The sequence below is a fragment of the Colossoma macropomum genome, unplaced genomic scaffold, assembly GCF_904425465.1.
Source record: "Colossoma macropomum unplaced genomic scaffold, Colossoma_macropomum, whole genome shotgun sequence".
Lineage (NCBI taxonomy): Eukaryota > Metazoa > Chordata > Actinopteri > Characiformes > Serrasalmidae > Colossoma > Colossoma macropomum.
In genome coordinates this window covers 17,947,001-17,965,422 of record NW_023494809.1, presented here as the reverse complement: position 1 = coordinate 17,965,422, position 18,422 = coordinate 17,947,001, and the positions used below count along the sequence as shown (strand labels likewise).

Genomic DNA, 18,422 nt, shown 5'->3' with positions numbered 1-18,422 from the left:
CTCTCAGCATGAGCTGTGTTCACCTCCGCTCTCACGCATACAAGGGGCCGACACTCTGGCACTGTTAAAGGCTCTTATGGAGAACTTCCAGTGTTTTAAGACAGCTGACCAGGTTGTCCCTGTTATTTACTGTTTCTTTTTTGGGTCCTTTCTTTTTAGAGTGTGTCATACAAGTCTGACTCACAGAAGTGAATCATTGAGTTTAGCAGAGTAAAGTACACTCAGTGGCCACTTTATCAGAAACATCTACCATATAGGTGTACATTGTAGGTGTACAGTTACAGACTGTGCACCATCTGTTGCTGCACAGTTTACGGGTTTCTAAGAAAGTGGCCAGTCAGTGAATGTACAAGGTAGGTGTTTCTAATAAAGTGGCCAGTTAGTGGGCATACAAGGTGGGTGTTTCTAATGAAGTGGTCAGTAAGTAGAAGCACAAGGTAGGTGTGTTTAATAAAGTAGACAGTGGACGTGCAAGGTATGTGTTTCTAATAAAGTGGCCAATTAGTGGGAGGACAAGGTGGGTGTTTCTAATAAAGTAGCCAGTAAGTGGAAACACAAGGTGGGTGTTTCTAATAAAGTAGCCAGTGAGTAGAAGCGCAAAGTAGGTGTGTTTAATAAAGTAGACAGTTAGTGGACATACAAGGCAGGTGTTTCTATTTAAGTGGTTAGTAAATCGCAGCACAAGGTAAGTGTTTCTAATAAAGTGGCCAGTTAGTGGAAGTGTAATATAACAGTAAGTATTAGCCTGTTTCTGAACAGTTTTGCCATTGTTTTCACTCCAGATGCTTGTGATCAGTGGGTGAGTTCATTACTGGGTTGTGCCTCCAGAGTTTTCTGTTTTGTTCTGCAAGCAACTGAGGCCCAGACTCATGCTGCAGTTTGGCCTAATACACCTCCATTATATTTAAGAGCCAAATTACATTTAAATTCCCTCTAGGAATATTTCTTACATTCCCACTGTGCACTCCAGTATAATGTGCTAATTTTTGAAAAATATGGTGAACGCTCTCTTTAATTTCTCCCGAGATTTCACATTTCTTTTCTTCTCTTTTTCACAGAAAGCCATGCTTGTTAACACCTACATTAATGAAGAGTCGATACCAGAAGGCTCTTGAATATTGAATTAAAAGGAAATTAACAGACATATGGATAAACCCTTGCAATAAGATTATCATTCATGACCGTTGTTTAAAGAACTATATTTGAAAAACACACATTAAGGGGTAGATCACAAATGTGCCTGTGGAGGTGGGATATAGTGTTTGATGAGGGTAGAGGAGAAGAAGGAATACTTAGCAATGATTACACAATAGCCCAAAAAAGAGAAACACCTGCTGTTACAGTTGGAGATGTGAATGTTTGTCCTGCTGCCCACTTACTGAGTACTTAATGGAGGAGCAGATACCCTTTATTTCATGAACCAGGTTCCAGATTCTTTCCAGGCCACGGCTCTGAAGAGCTTAGCATTTTCCCTAGTCTAGTGCTCTGAATTCATCTCATGGAGGACTTGTTAATTAGCTGATAAATTGTACACCCTTGCTTTATTGTATTGTGGTTTCATGCTATAGGCTATTGCTACCACTGCAGTCACCATCATACCTATTCTAACACTTCTGCCCCTATGGTGATACAAAACAATAACTGTAAAGCATGTGCTCACCACAGATACAACTTGCCAAACTCAAAAACCTAAACCTAATCATTCAAAGCTAAAGCATACTGCCACAGCCGACATGAAAACTGTTCATGGACCATTTCTGTCTTACCTTCGATGAACCTATACTTTGAAGTAGAAGCTTGTTTTGACATTTTGGCTCAGCTCATTTTAGCTTTTGTAGTGAAAGAGCATTGTAAGTATCAAATTCACAGTTCATGAACGACAGTGAAGTTTTTAACATTAGTTTTTGGCTTTGGAAATGGGTAGAAAATTACATACTCCACTCTATCAGGGATGAGATCTTAGCATTACAGATCCCCAGGTATATCTTTTTGACCACCTACCTATAGATACACACCTGCAATAAAGTCTCAGACTTCTTTTTGTTAGGCTCAAGCAAACATTTGACCAGCAAAAGAGCCATTTTTATGGTTATTGATTGAGAAATCAGTTGTATTAACCTCGTAAATGTCTAGGAGCCACCAGGAGGACCAGACTTCCATTCTTCCCTCCTATGACTTAAGAATAGCTCTGCTCGGTGTGTCCATATAGCTACTGAATAACAATCCTTAAGATAAAGAATGTTTGTCATTATAAGGGGTTAACAAAATATGCCAGTAAGCATATCTTCATAGGAGGGGGAAGAACATTCTTAACCAGTAATGTAAGTTAATGTATGTTGTTCCAAGTAATTTTGCTGCGTTTCCTTTAAGAGCTTGAAATGTTTGTCTGAACCCAACGTTGGGTCCTGTGAGGTGCAGTCGGGTTTGAACATCATTTCTCAAATATGCATCAAACTTGAGTTTACCCTGCGTCCCCCGAGCTTTAGTTTTCTCCTTCCTTTATTCTACCTCCCTACTTTTTATTACCTTAAAACGTATTTTAATCTGGCATGCTGGAATCACCCACTCATGTTGTTGAGATCCACAAAGCCCACGCTTCTGAGAAAACTGATATAAGGGTAATAAAACAGCTGACCGGTTCAGGAAAGGACAAATGGAGGGCAGTACATTTTTTTTTGTTTGTTTTAATTTATCTAGGATCTTATGATTGCTATTGTTGTAACTATGTGATAATTTAACGGCACTGTTATTAGAAATATCAATTTTTTTTTTGATTGATCACAGGCTGGTTTGAGTCAGCTTCAGTCAAAATTTTATTGACTTTTTGGTCAGGCTCAGACTGAAAATTTAATGACAACATTTATCATAAAATTTTGACATTAAATGTTCACACAATATAAAGTGTAGCTGGAGTTTACAAATGGTGTAAAATATATATACAGTACAAAGTACAAAGTCCTGATATATATATTATATATTATATATATAATATATATATATATATATATATATATATAAGGACTTGGCTATACCTGAGGTATAGTGTGTTGATTGCCACATTAATCTGAAAAGTTAACTGAGATTTGATTTTGTGTATTTTTGCAGGTAGTTACTGGAATGCTGCTTCCTTCAACACACCTTCATCCTACCTGCACTTCTCCACTTTCCAAGGAGAAACCAGTGCAGATATCTCCTTCTACTTCAAAACCTCCGCTCCCTACGGCGTCTTTCTGGAGAACCTGGGCAACACTGACTTCATCCGCCTGGAGCTGAAATGTGAGTATCTCTCGCTTCTCCATCTCTGTCTCGATTGATCTCACTCTTTCTCTCTCTGTTTAGCTCTCACTCTCGCCCCCCACCTCCTCTGTTTTTCTTGCTTCCTCCCCTCTATCTCTCTCTCTCTCTTTTCTGTTTCTCTTCCTTTCCGGCTTCTCTTTCTCTGTCTCTGTTTAGTTTCTTCTCATTCTCTCTGTCTTCTCAATCTCTCTTTTCTCCTCTCCCTTCTTCACCCTTCTCCCTCTCTCTCTCTCTCCTCTTTTTTTCTGTCTCTCTCACTCTTCCCTCTCTTACTCTTCTCCCTCTTTCTCTCTCACTCTCTTTTCTCCTCTTTCCTCTGTCTCTCACTCATCCTGTCTCTCTCTCTCTCTCTGTCTCTCTCTCTCTCTCTCACTCCTTCTGTCTCTCTCGCTCTCTCTTTACTCCCTCTGTCTCTCTCGCTCTCTCTTTACTCCCTCTCTCTCTCTCTCTCTCTCTCTCTCTCCCCTCTCTCCTGTGGTCCCTCTGCATTATTGCACTCTAATGAGAGTCAGTATCTAAATCAGTGTGACTGTATTGTTGAGTAATTGGGAATTTGCTTTGGTAAATATGACTTTGAATATTGCTTTTGTCATCTAATATCTGAGAACATGTGAGAATGTACATGTAAGACATACATTCATTCAGACATATTCATTCATTTGCCGGGTGGGGACTCCAGATTTCCAGTAGAGAAATTCAGCCTGTGAAAGACTGTGTGGATGTGAAGTGGACAGATTTGCAACTGCAGTTACAGTAAATGAGTGACTTTTCTACAGAGGAGCTGCTGTGCAGTGACGTTAGTAACAGTAACTGGCACATAAAAGAGCACAAGGGTGGTGAATAAATATAGAATAATGCTAGGAGCAGCATGTAATTGAACCTTCAGACCAAAAGTGGTGCAATTTTTCAAGTTACAGTGCTGTTGTTGAACACTGGACAGTGGCGATGAACAAAAACTGACAAAATGTGAGAACTGGCACAAGAAAGCCAAGAATGATGACTAATAACATTGTAGTCAGATGATAGATTAGTATAAGAAGCAGTGTATTAAATAAACAGTTGTGTTAGTGAGATACAGCATATTAGAGGGAAAGTTGTCAGAGTGACTGTTCACTTCTGTACAGCCTTAAAAACATACATGTCAGAAAGGGTTCTTTGTGACAGAACACGTCACCATTACTGTTAATTGAGCCCTTGCAGCAAAAAACACTGTATGTGACTTTTGTAAAAATCATAAGCAGGAGATGGCATTGTTTGATGCCCTGTATTTAAAATAAATGAGTCAGGAGAGGTGTGGACTCGAGTCATATCACTTGGACTCCAGTCCAACTCGAGTCACAAATTTAATTACTTGAGACTCGACTCAAGAAAATCGAGAAAGACGTGCTACTTGACTCTTCTATATAGACTCCAAAACGGTTCTCCTATTATTAGAAGCTTGACCCTGTAAAAATAGAAGAATGCTTTCAGGTGCTCTATAGAACCTGTTTCAAAAAGGTTCTATATAGAACCATCTACAGCACATTTTAAGAACCTTTTCATGATGAAAAGAACACTTTAATCATGCAAAGGGTTTTTGAGTGTTCATGGTTCTTTTTAGAAACAATTTCTTTACTAAAGAACCTTTGTAGAGCTATCCTTTTTGTGGTTATCTGAGTACCATGGATTTTGTACTTTAGTTGGAAAGGTAAAAAAAAAAAAAGAAAAATGAATATACAGCCATACACTAGTAACATGCTGTCGTTAAAAGGCTATAGTACTGTTACCCTTATTCAGTGTTAGGCCTTAAATTAGCTGAAGAATGCAGACTAACTTGTTTAGGACTTGAAGATTAGGACTATTGGCTTGGCACTCGAGACTCACCTGTACTGACTCGAGACTTGAATAAAGACTTGACCTGGGACTTAACTTGGGACTTCTGTCAAGACTTGAGACTTACTTGTTACTTGCAACTTAGTGACTTGTTTCCACCCCTGTGAGTCAGTAAAATGTAAATAAAGCATAGATTTTTTTTTTTGCCTTTGATGTCATGCCAGCTTGTGTCACATACTAATTGTTGCTATGCACTCTAGTTAGCCATCATGACATGAAACATATAAATAGAATAACATCAAGACAATCCACATAAATCTAATAGTTAACACACTTTAGAATGAGATTTAATCTGAGTGTTCACAAAAAAAAGTCTCTGCTGGATCAGTTATGGCTTTTAATAGATAGAAATATGTACTAGTTAATGTACAACAAATATGGACCATTCTACCGAATTAGTTCAAACTGTGGTCCCACAGTAAAAAAATAAATAAATATTCAGATCTTACATACAAGGAATATCTTCTGATCTATTTAAACCTGAAGGATCAATTGAGATAGCAGTAAGCTAAATATATATCATCATAAAAATCATCATTTATAGGGTACTTTCTATTGGGAGGTGTCTGTCCCAAACCCTAACCCCTAAATTTCAACTTGTCAAAATAATTTCACCATTTTTTATGATCTTTTTGATTTCTTTTTAAGTGAAGTTAAATAGTTTAGATTTATTAAAGTTTTAAACCAGAAAATTTATTCAAAAAATGCTGTCCCGCGTTTTCGTGTCTCTACCAAAACATACAGAGTTTTGGTCTGCGGAGCCTTATTTTAGCCACACCCCCGCATTTTAGAGCAGGAAGTGAGACCACATCCCTATCCCTCATGGCCACATGGTGAGCAGTTAGATCCAGAGTAAATGTGTTCTAAAGTCTGAAAATCAGTGTGTAACAGTAAGAACTGTCACTACTGAAACACATTTCTGTAAATTGTAATACGTATATGTGATTGAGTTTTTGAGTTATGCTTCAAATTCAGCTGGAACAGTCTCTACTGAAATATTTGGTAATGTTTGGATAGTGTTTGTATTGTTAGTGGCAAAATGAAGTGTTCAATAATTTAGTTTAATAAAGTAAACATTTTAAGGTTATAGATTCGCTCAAAGCAAAACTATTTTACTCTAAAATCTTAGTCAGTTAAAAATCTGAAATGCGTTTGTAATCTGACTTTAAACCAATTTGGTAGAATGATCCTTATCAGTTTATATATAGTATCTTGTATATCAGTGTATAAGCAGGATATGTGGAAGTATGGCAATATCCTAAGTCTACAGTAGTGATGCACCAAAATTAAACCAAAACCAAAATTCATGACAAACTGGACCAAAAATAAAACACAAAAACCAAGAAAAGCTGACAAAAAATCCACAACTCCACAACTGAGAGTGTTTGTCATTCAAAGAAATTTCATAACTGTTTTAGTTATTCTTTGCACTTCGGCTGTCATTTAGGATTTTTTTCATCATTTGATAAACTGAGCATATAGATGACGTTGGCATACTTGCAGGAACTTTCTACACTGCTTCTGTTGCTTTGCTGTATTCTGCATATTGAGCGGGATGTCATGTTTTGAAGTGGTATCAAACTTGTAGTGGAGAACTTGTATTACCTCTTAATACTCATCATGAACGTGAGACCATAACTTGCCTGTCTGATGTTCTTTATAGGAACTGTGAAATAGTTACATGTGGCCAATATTTTCACTGTTGAAAAGTCTGAATGTGTTGTATGCTTCTGCACTGACCACGACAGGAAACAATTTGTACTACCATTAAAATTAGTTGTAAAGTCTTAGAGATTAACACTTTCCTGTAGGCCTGCTTAATCATTTTTGGTCAAAATGTTTGGCCATTTTTGGCCAAAAATGTTCAGTGGCTGATATTTTGGTGCATCCCTCGTCTACAGTTTTAGAAACTTCCTCCCTCGAGTCAAATCGAGGGTTCGAGGGTTCAAGTTGGAATGCCCTTCAAAATAGTGACAGGGGTTTCCCTGAGGCTAAGCACGGATGGGAATTCTAGGAACACTTTTCTTTTGCACATCACAAGCCATAGATGCACTCTGTTTCCTCACCATTATTTCTGTCTCTGTGCGGTTGGTGGGCCTCGGGCCTCCAGGCCGGACTGTTGTAGCCGCTGCTCTATTTGTGTGGATACAATTTGCTCTCATTGTCTGTTGTTCTTGCTCAAACATGAATGCGGCCTCTCAAGGAGAGCCGACAACGGACTTTAAACAGACTCTGTAATTGCTTATAAATGTCTATTTACTGAAAGCGGCCTTTCTAGCCGCATACGGTGGGATTACAGATGAGAAGGCATAATTGAGCGTTCGAAACGTCGGATGATTTACTCTCAGCTGTCCCGAATCGACGGAGAATTAAAGGGAGAAAAGGAGGGAGATTGAGAAATCTCTCTCACGCACATTTCCTCGTTCAACCCCGAGAGCCGCGGACGCTTTTCTCTCTTCCACACTGTTTACTGTACAAAAGATAATCCAAATCCGAAAGGCCAAAAAAACCACAGTCTCTGGGAAATCCTGTGTTGCGCACAACGACGGCTTATTTTCTAAAGTGCTTCATTGTCATTGTGCTACAGTGTTCTTTATTTTATTCTTTTGACTATGTCAAATGCAAATGTCTGCGGATGTTTGCGGGCGTGTGCTATTCATCTTTGTTCCCTCATTTCAATCTATTCATACACCCTTAACGTGCATAGAGGACAAAGAGTGGGTCCACAGCAAAGTACAAGCAAACGGAACGGTCCAGCACTAGACGTGGTATTCAAACACAGTGTTTATATAAACCATTCAGTCTCCTGAATAGATACCATTGGGAACATACTATTGATGAGAAGCCTCTACATCCTACTTTCTACTCCTTTACACAACACAGGCACGTTTTTTTTATGCCTTGTGAGAACATGAGGTCATAGATACACTTGCAAGTTGCTTTTTTTATTTTTATTTATTTTTTTTAGGTATACCTACCCTGTAGCTACGCTCAGTGGTGGGAATGGGCTGGAACGCCCCCATTTCGGGAGTAAAAGTCGAGAAGGATTAGTATTAGATCCGGCTTAGATCATTTATTTTTATATGGAACCCATTTATAGATGTTTTGCTCTGTTCTAAAGAGTGCACAAGAAACAAAGTGTCTGCTGAACGCACCTCAACTTCAACCTACAGCCCATTCAGCCAATGGAAAGTCGCTATGCTGCAGCAGACTCCGCCCACCCAGTCTCCGTGGTAACTCCCGTAAATATGTTGTGTGTTAGGATTGTGAAGGCAGCCTAGAAGCTCCACAGTTGGTGTTTCACTTCCTAATTTTCTTCAAACCTTGACGGCATTTATTTGGGTATGTAGTGCACTCAGTGTAATAAACATTATTTGACTATTTGTTTGTTCATTGCTGATAATCTCAGTCAGTGAGCTCAGTATATCCAGTGGATATAATATATTCACTATAGCATGTTAGTTAATGACTGATACCCAGCTAGATTGCCTGCTAAAGTCAGCCATTCATCGTGAGCTAGGAATCTAAATAAAAACAGATCTAATGTAATAGTAACTGGACACTGACTGTTTTTGACAGTCTAGATCACATAGTGAAAGAGGTAGTTTAGTATTTCTGATGCAATGGTGGTTGTTTTGGCAAGCGTTTGACAACTTCTTGTGAAGTCTCTGCCTTCTTGGAAAGCTGGAAAGTTGTTTGGATGCCTGCGTGTTATGTCACTAGTTAACAGTAGTTTTATGGAAAGTGTCATGAACTTTTTAGGAGGTGTTTTTCTATGGTTTTGTTGCTGTAATTGTTAACATTGTAATATATAATAATTGTTTATTTGCAACAGTTATTCAAAAGTACTGTTTTTTCATTCTTCCAGTTAAGGTCAGTGGCCCATGATGTAGAATTAGGCTTCACACTTTCAGCAGTGCGCTAGATGCAAGCATTGGTTGATTATAAATAAAGGCCATTTTTAAGGTGTACAGTGTAAAAAAGGCCAAATGTGCATTGTAGGATATTTTTGCCACCTAGGGTCCCACCATTAAAACCTGGCCATTTCCACACCTGGATACATTCATTGGCCTTTCTATTGGAAAAACCTGCCATATAGGTGCACTTTGAATGCTTGTAATTACTGACTGTAGCCCATCTCTTGCTTCACAGTCTATCAAATCCCCTCCATCAAAACTCCTCCCTCCATTGCTTGAAACACTTCTCCTGTGTCTCCCTGCTGGTGTACATTTACAGACTGTAGCTCTGTTGATGCACACTTTGTTTGTCACCATTCAGACCTTCATCAGTGGTTAGTTTTGGATGACAGAGCTTTGCTGGATATTTTTGGATGGTTGATCACCATTAATGTAGCAGTGTGGTGTGTACCAGCACCGCGTACACAACCATGTCAGTGTCACTGCAGTGCTGAGAAAGGACCATCACCCAAATAATATCTGGTCAGTGGTGGTCCCCTTCCATTAATGGATGATGGATAGGGAGACTAATAAGCAGTGCAGCAACAGATGGGCTACAGCCTGTGACTGTAAACTGACACAGTGCACCTATATAGTAGGTGTCTAGGAAAAAATGGCCAAAGCTGTTCTAGGGAAAAAAAAGTTGTACCCAAGCTCACCTTAGCTGCCTTGCAAACGTCTTTCTTGTGTGCATCTAAAATGGCTAAATGAGATATTTCCAAGGAGATTAGCTGTTAGATATAAGAAAGGAGCAAATAAATGAGTTTCCAAAACTGGAGTTCAAAAAATTTATTAAAAGCTACAGAGAAAATGGGACTCCTAAAAGCCAACTGAAAGACCTGGTAGACCACCAAAACTGTCCCCATCAGACGAACAGCACTTAAACCTTTGAGAGAAAGGAGAAATATATATATTTTTTTCCTGCTTTTTGTCCTGATGCTGAAAAATGAATAATATGTACTCACTGGCCATTTTCACTGCAAATAAATAAAATGAAAGGGTGAGATATTGAGAAAAAGAGACAGACAGAGAGAGATTTTTTTCCTGAAAACGTAAGAAAAACAAACCCACACCAGCAGCGTAGTGTGGCAGGAGTGAGTGTTGAAGGCCTTTAGGCAGCGGAGTGTCTCCAGGGCTCTGTAGAGGAGAAAGAGAGCAGCTTTACTGCCTTCATTTATCAAAGCTGCTCCTCCTGCTCTGACACATCTGCAGAGTCAGGGAGTGAGAGAGAGAGAGAAAGAGGGAGGAGAGAATGTTGAGGGAAGGGTGGTAAAGAGGGGGAGAGAGAAGGAAAGAGACCTTGTCACATCCCTTCTTTTCTCATCCCAATGTACATCTCACAATCCGCAAAATACCCATTATTTTCACACCCTGCTGCTTTGGCCTGGGACCACGGGAGAGGCGGACTTGTTTTCTTTGCTCTCGCTTCCTCTGAAATAAAATGGGGCGGGGGGGGGTTGAGCAGGTGAGGCAGAGCATAGAGAGAGCAGCGGATCACTCAGCACTTTCAGAAGGAGCCGAGACAACCAGGCATCAATCAGAGAGAGGAGAGGATGGAGAGCGGAGATATGACCGGTCAGACAATGTTTCCAGCACAGATCTCTCTAAAAGCTCATTCGAACAGGAAGCACCTGGTCAGAAACAATGTGGAAATGAGCTTTCGTAGAGAGCAGTAGGTTACAGACCTGTACCCAGCCACTTAGACTAGTGCACAGTTTAGTGTTTCTAGTGTTTCTGTGCTCTCTCTCTCAGTGCCTCAGTCTCTTTTTTTTAAATATTAGCCTTTCCACATGCTGAAGCCCTATTCTGATGGGATTAGTTTTCCATTGGGAGGTGGGGTAATGCCACTTTACCTCAGGACGTCTGTATTGTTTATGACCAGTTCACACGGGATAAGAAATCTCAGTATAAATGACAGAGGTGGGAGTGACTACTTGATTTACACATCACAAAAGAGTAGAAAACATGTTAAAACATTTCATTTAGCCATTATTTCATTTGCTTGGGAGTTCAGTAAGCAGTCAACTTCATCATATAATATCTAACTTCTTTGTGTAATTTTACTTATTTTGAATTGTACATGTGAGGTAGATTCACAGGGATTATATTACATGATGTTATTTCTATAGTTCGTTTTATAGAAGGTAAAACGCACTGGAATGTTTACTGATGTAGGAGTGTGCAGTCCGTAAAAATGACTGACATGGTGGGACTAAAATCACTCAGAAACACCAGTAAAACTGACATTAACCCACATCCTCCTGCAAAACTAATCCCATTCGAATAGGGCTTTAGACTTTTGTGTTTTTTTTAAACATTTTTTTTAGAGCTGGAACCGCTTATCAGTTTATCCATAGCAGCCGTAAAATCAATAAGTACACTTTTTCCTTTTTTCCACTTTCCATTTCGTATGCATGATCACTGAGCGCCCCGATCCACTACCCGAAACTCCAGTCCTGGCACCTCATTTATCAAAATGTGCGTAGAACGTGTTCTAAATCTGAGTGTAAGAACCACCAAATTGGTATTTATCAAACATGCGAACACACAGCTGTGCACAAAGAGCGACAATAAATCCTGCACTGCTCTGCTCATGCACAGCCAGGAAAAAGAAACATCCTTGAACTGCTCCCAGTAGCCTACAAAGTAAATCAGAAAGTTTCACTGAACTGTTACATAACAGTTGTTGTTGTTCTTAGATGCAAAATACAGGTTTACATTATAATGTAGGAATAAATGGTAACACTTATGTAGGGTCCTGTTCATAAAGCTACATGACACCTGCATAAGCTTTTCATGACAACTGACATAACCCTACATAACTGTTTATTTGAGTAGGCGTCATCTGTCGTAAAAGCTACTTAAGCTAACTTTGATCAAAATTGGCAGGTGTAACCTTCATAGCGAATGACGCGTATTAGAATTAGCATTTATACACATTTATGTAGTGTTATGTCAGTTGTCCTGAAAAGCTTATGTGTCGTGTAGCCTTATGACCAGTACCCTACAGTGAAGTATTACAGAATAAAATTTGAGCACTGAAAATTTAGATTTTCCCTAATTAGAATTCAATTTGAACGTGCAATAATTATTTAACAATAATCATTTTATCATTTCATTTCTCTTTACTTTTTCACAGTTCAATTGTCACATGTTAAAACTATATTCATACTAGTTCAAATTGTTCATTTCGTCAAAATCAATTGGAAAATGCCATAACTTCTTATAACTGCTAATTGAATTTGTGCAATTGTATGCAAAAGTGTGAACATCTTTGGTCAAATTACACATTTTGTAGTTTTTCCTAAATGAAAATAAGTGAACACATTCTCTACATTCTCTGTAGAACTTAAATGTGGTGTATTTTTGCAAATTTTTAGCACACAGTTGCTTTTTGCCGATTTAACATATTTGAAAACATAAAATTTTAACTGTCAGAATTTTTTGCACAGGCCTATCAACCCCATAGCAAACATATATCAACCACCAAGCAACTCTCTAACAACAAGCTAGAAAAACCATAGCAACCTCATATCAACACCATAGCTACTACATGGAATTACTGTACAAACCCAACTGAGTTAACAAAAACAACAGTGCAACTGCTTTAACTTTTGAAGTTGTATTAGCTGACATTCACAAACTTTCTCTTTCTAGTTCAATTTTATTTCTTTGGCACTGTCCATAGTTTTTTTACCAATATACACATGGAACCGGAACTATTCACACAGTGGTGGAAAACATCTTCATATTTTATTGAGTATTCCATAAGTGATTCTAACACTCCAAAATCAATGCTGTTGAATCACTTACCTTTGACTGATGCATCATGATGCAATGATGCATTTTCACTCTCCACTGCTGATAGACAGATCCCTCTGCTGCAGAAGAGAAAGAGGCAGCAGGAGGGTGAAAGCTTTGTAAAGAAAGTTGTTCTTCATGCATGTTTGTCTTGGATGGAAAGCGCTGTAGCTGTGTTTTTGTTTGGTTCTGAATGTGAATAGACAGCTCTGCTGCCGCCTCTGAAGATTAAGAAAGCGATAGATGTTTGCACTGTTAAAAGTGACTTTATATTGGCTTGTGAGACCAGAAACCTACACATGTGCATGCTGAGAGAGAAAAAAGAGGGTTTGTGTGTGATGGGTCCTAATACAATTCATATTTTTGAATAGGTTTTACTATGCACTGTTCCTACAATTCACTATTTGTCAGGTTTTTGCAATTATGATTAAGAACGTCCGTACAGCTGTTGGGTTAGTTAAAGCATAAAGACACCAGTCAACATTTTAGCATATCATTTTTATAAATGTAGTTACTCTTTTTTTCAACTTGTTCATGACCATAAAATCCCCTACCAAAAGACAACAATGTTTCCCTTGTGTGTTTTGAAGTGAAAATCTCTGTTCTAGAGTCAGAACACAAGATTTTGGAGTGTCTGTGGGAATTTGTGTCCATTCAGTTTGTGTCTGTTCAGTCAAAAGAAGATGAAGTCACTGACATTCCAGTTCATTCCAAAGGTGTTCAGTTGGGTTGAGGACAGGGCTCTGTGCAGGACACTGGAGTTCCTCCACACAAAACTCAACAAACGTGTCAAACCATGTGTTTATGGAGCTCACTTTGTGCACAAGGGCACAGTCACGCTGGAACAGGAAAGGGCCTTCCCCAAACTGTTGCCCAAACCCTAAAAACAGCCCCAGACCATTATTCCTCCTCCATCAAACTTTACTGTTGGCACTATGCATTCTGGTAGGTAGTGTTTTCTTGGCATCCACCAACCCCAGATTTGTCCATCGTGCTGCCAGATACACTCCAGAGAACACGTTTTCACTGCTCCAGAGTTCAGTAGCAACATGCTTTACACCACTCCAGCCGACACTTGGCATTGTACATATTGATCTTAGGCTTGTGTACGATTGCTTGGCCATGAAGACCCATTTCATGAAACTCCCAGCATGCTTCCAGGGGCAGTCTGGAACTGTAGTAAGTGATGCAACAGAGGGCAGGCAATTTGCTCACACTATGTGCTTCAGCACTTGGCAGCCCCACTCTGTGAGTTTGCATGGTCTACCACTTTGTGGCTGTTGTTGCTCCTAGGTACTTCCATTTCACAATAATAGTACTTACAGTTGACCGGGGCAGATCTAGCAGGGCAGAAATTTCAGAAACAATCTTGTGGAAAATGTGCTGTCCTATGACAGTGCCATGTTTAAAGTCATTGAGCTCTTCAGTACAACCCATTCTACTGCCAGTGTGTGTCTTTGGAGATTGCATTGCTATGTGCTTGATTTTGAGTGTGGCTGAAACACCTAAAATCAATAATAAAGCGGTCCACATACTTTCGGCCATATAGTGTTTTGTTAACATCACAACCATTGATATGAATTGTGCAGAAATTTTGAAATGTTGGTGGAATTCCCCTGTATGCGTTCTCGTAGTTAGACACTATAGAGATATTTTCCATGCAAAAGCTTGAAGAACTTTCTTAGCATACATTGTATCTAATCTGACAGTAAAGCTGATACGTCATATGATCACTGAGTGTTCACTGCTACAGATAGAACAGATCTATTCGAGTTCAAAGTCAACAGAACTATTTCTAAGCCCACTCCAAAAATGCAATGATGTTTTAAACTATGTTGCAAACTTTGCTCGAATTTCCTTTTTATTCATTTTTTGTGACCATTATAATAATGCATCTTGTTGTCAATAAGACAATTTTAGGTTACATTATTAAATTGAATTTTGCAAGCTGAATTCAGTGTACTGAGATGGAAAATGCTTTAAACCTCCCTGATCTTTCCAAAGGAAAATCACTTCCCAGTTAAGAAAATCAGGTAGGCTGATAATTAGCTGAACAAAAGCGTGATTACTGTGGACTGCAGCACAAAATAATGGATTTTTTTTTTTCAACATAATTGAAGTGTGATTTAACATTTTCTCTCTGATTTGACTGGTTAATGTTGCACTGCAGCACAGCCAGAGCTGATGAGCTGTGGAGAGAAAGCTGACGGTGGTTAAGAGGCCAGATATTAAACTCTATAAACTCAGAGCAGTACGGTTAGTGTGATTTCTTTGAGGTATTTGTCTCTCAGGCAGTGAAATTGAAAATTTACTACCGGTCAAAACACACAAGAAAGCTACTTCTTTCACTGTTTTACACATTTTAGAATTCTTGTTAGAATACTAGTGAAAACATCACAGCTTTGAAAATACATATGTGGAATCATACAGTGATTATGGAATTAAGCGATGAGGAAAATCCAAGCTTTTTTGAATCTTCAATCTCAGGTTATTGTCACATTATAGTATATTATATACTACAGCAGCATACTCTGAGCAACAAGCCAGAGAAGTTGCTTTATGCGAGTCCAAAGTGAGTCTTGAGTCTCTGTGGTGCGAGTTTGAGTCAAGTCTTGAGTCCCTGGGGTCTTTGTGACGTCAGGCACTGATGTTGGACAAGGCCTGGCTCGCAGTCAATGTTCCAGTTCATTCCAAAAGTGTTCAGAGGGGTCAGGCTCTGTGCAGCCACTGGAGTTCCTCCACACCAAACTCAACAAGCTTGTCATACCATGTGTTTATGGAGCTCACGTTGTCGAGTCTCGAGTCTCTGGGCTACGTGTCTGAGTTGAATCTCAAGTCTCTAGTGTGCATGTCCAAGTCAAGTCTAGAATCTCAGGGGTGTGAATACAAGTCGTGCATCAAGTCTCTGGGCTGTGAGTACGAGTCAGTTCTCGAGTCTCTATTTTGTCTTTCACTGCAAAAAATGGTGTCCTGTCAAATGCAATTATATTAAATCTAGTCAATGTATCTAATATTTCTCATTTTAAGATTTTTTATTATAGGATAATTTTATTCAGAGGTGCTTCTGGTCCTGGAGATCTACCACTCTGCAGAGTTTAGAGCCACTCTAATCTAACACACTTGATCCAGGTAATGAAGGCCTTCAAGGGCATCTGAACATTAGAGTCAGGTGTGTTGGAGTTAAATAATCTTAGTTAAAAAAAAATTAAGCAAGCTTGTGATAAGCTTACACCAATCTTAAAATGAATTGAGAAATATTAGATATGTATCAACAAGATTTAAGTTAATTTCACAATATATCATGGGGTGCAAGTCCGGGTCAAGTTTGAAGTCTCTGGGGTACAAGTCTGAGTGTCTGGGGTGCAAGTCTGAGTTGAGTCTCGAGTTTCTGAGGTGTAAGTCTGAATCTCAAGTCTCCAGGGTGCAAGTCAGAGTTGAATCTCGAGTGTCTGGGTTGTGAGTTTGAGTCTCAGGTCTATAGAGTGGGGGTCAGAGTCTCTAAGGTGCGAGTCCGGTCTCTAGCCTCTGGGGTGCGAGTCCAAGTCGAGTCTCAAGTCTATGGGTTGCGACCCTGAGTCGAGTCTTGAGTCTCTAAGGTGTGAGTCTGAATCAAGTCTTGAGTCTCTAAGGCGCAAGTCCTAGTCGAATCTCAAGTCTCTGGGGTGCAAGTCCAAGTCAAGTCTCGAGTCACTGGGATGTGGGCTTGAGTCGAGTCTCAAGTCTTTAGAGTCCAGTCTTGAGTCTCTGAAGAGCAAGTCTGAGTCCAATCTTCAGTCTTTGGAGTGTGTCCCAAATCTCTAGGGTGTGGGTTCTAGTCAAGTCTCTAGGATGCAAGTCTGAGTCAAATAATCTGAATCAGGTCTCGAGTCTCTGGGGTGCAAGTCCAAGTCGAGTTTCGAGTTTCTAAGGTGCGAGTCTGGGTTGAGACTCAAGTTTTGGGGTGCAAGTCCAAGTCAAGTCTTGAGTCACTGGGGTGCGAGCTTGAGTCTAGTCTCTAGGGTGCGATTCAGAGTTGAGTCTCAGGTCTCTAGCGTGCAGGTCCGAGTCAAGTTCTGAGTCTCTTGAATTCAAGCCCAGTCAAATTTCAAGTCTGCAACGAACCAGTGGAATTCTGCACATACGAGACAGTGTGCCAGACAAGTAACAGTAAATAATATCAGAAGTGCTCATCTGTCTGCTAGAGTAGATCATATATCAAGCTCAGGGTGTCCATTATATTGAGGCCTTGTAGCTGCTACTTGCATTTTTCATTATGAAGCTGCAGACGTACATAAAGACAGTGGCATGTTGGAGAGGCTTTACCGTCCACATGATACCTCATAGCTAGTGATGTTTGTCAAAGCTCAGAGTTGACGTGCAAACTTACTTCTTCCCCGCCATCATTGTGCAGTACACTCAGTACAGATATGTCAGTCTGGCGCATGTTGTATGACACCTGAGGACTGTTGCACCATCTTCCCAGGATGGTGATATCATTCTCTCTGTACTGCAGATCCTTTCCATGACATGATGGAGATGATGGGATGATGAAAACTGTCCATGAGGTCTTCTTACAACTGTAGGGATCCTCTTGCGTGATTTTGCATGCAAGCCAAAGTCCTGTAAAATCTGTGTGGCTCCCTGTGCCATATAGAACATAGTGTCTCATGTTACATCACAGTGAACTGAATTAGACATCTGCTCATGCAGAGTGATGAAGCATACCTTGCACATGCATCCAGACAGCTCTTCTAATGAGTAAATGCAGTTGCCTTAAGGTGCACCCATTACTGACACAGGCGTTCAGTTGCACACTCACAGCTTGTAAAATCTCCATAGAACAGCATTGACCAATAGAATGGGACTCTTGTGAGCCTAAGGTCATGTCCAGCGTGAGCCAGAGGGGTATAAAGCCCCCAGCACTGGGCTGTAGAATAGTGGAACTGCAGTCTCTCGAGTGCTCCTTGCCTTCATTACAGCTTCCACTCATTTCAGGAGACTTGCTTTAGTTTTTCAGGGAAATCTGCAGGGATATTTTTTTACTCCTCCAAAGTTCAGTCTTAGACATTGGTTATGCATATTCATGAGCCAAATAATCCCAAACACATTCAGTGATGTTGAAGTCTGGACTCTGGGGTGGTCAGTCTGTTGGTCTGAGAACAAAGGCAGCTTAATTGGTTTCTTTTTTTGGTCTATTCCCTGTACTGTTTATCTGATGGGGACAGTTTTAGTGGTCTACCAGGTCTTGTATGGTTGTCAGGGGTCCCATTTTCTCTGTAGCTTTTAATCACTTTTTTGAATTTCAGTTTTAGAAATTCCTGTTTCTTCACATATGTTCTTTTGCACGGTACTGTATGATACAGGGATAAAATAAGTAGTGTGCCTGCATGTGTATGTATGTGTGTTTGTGTTTGTGTGTTTTTGCCCTGTGGATGTTTGTCTGGAGCTCCAGGTGGTCCGCCTAAACCTCTACAGCTCAAACACATACAAATACACTCCAGCTTGCCTTTAAAACTG

The 18,422-nt window shown here is 39.8% G+C and overlaps 1 protein-coding gene across 1 annotated transcript in view; it reads left to right on the top strand.

Annotated features, from left to right (window-relative positions):
• cntnap2a (contactin associated protein 2a) overlaps nt 1-18,422 on the top strand; it is a 373,698-nt gene that overhangs the window by 263,840 nt on the left and 91,436 nt on the right. Inside the window, exon 16 of the mRNA XM_036557926.1 lies at nt 3,106-3,276. Coding sequence (XP_036413819.1) covers nt 3,106-3,276 — 171 coding nt within the window. The remainder of the gene's footprint in view (nt 1-3,105; nt 3,277-18,422) is intronic.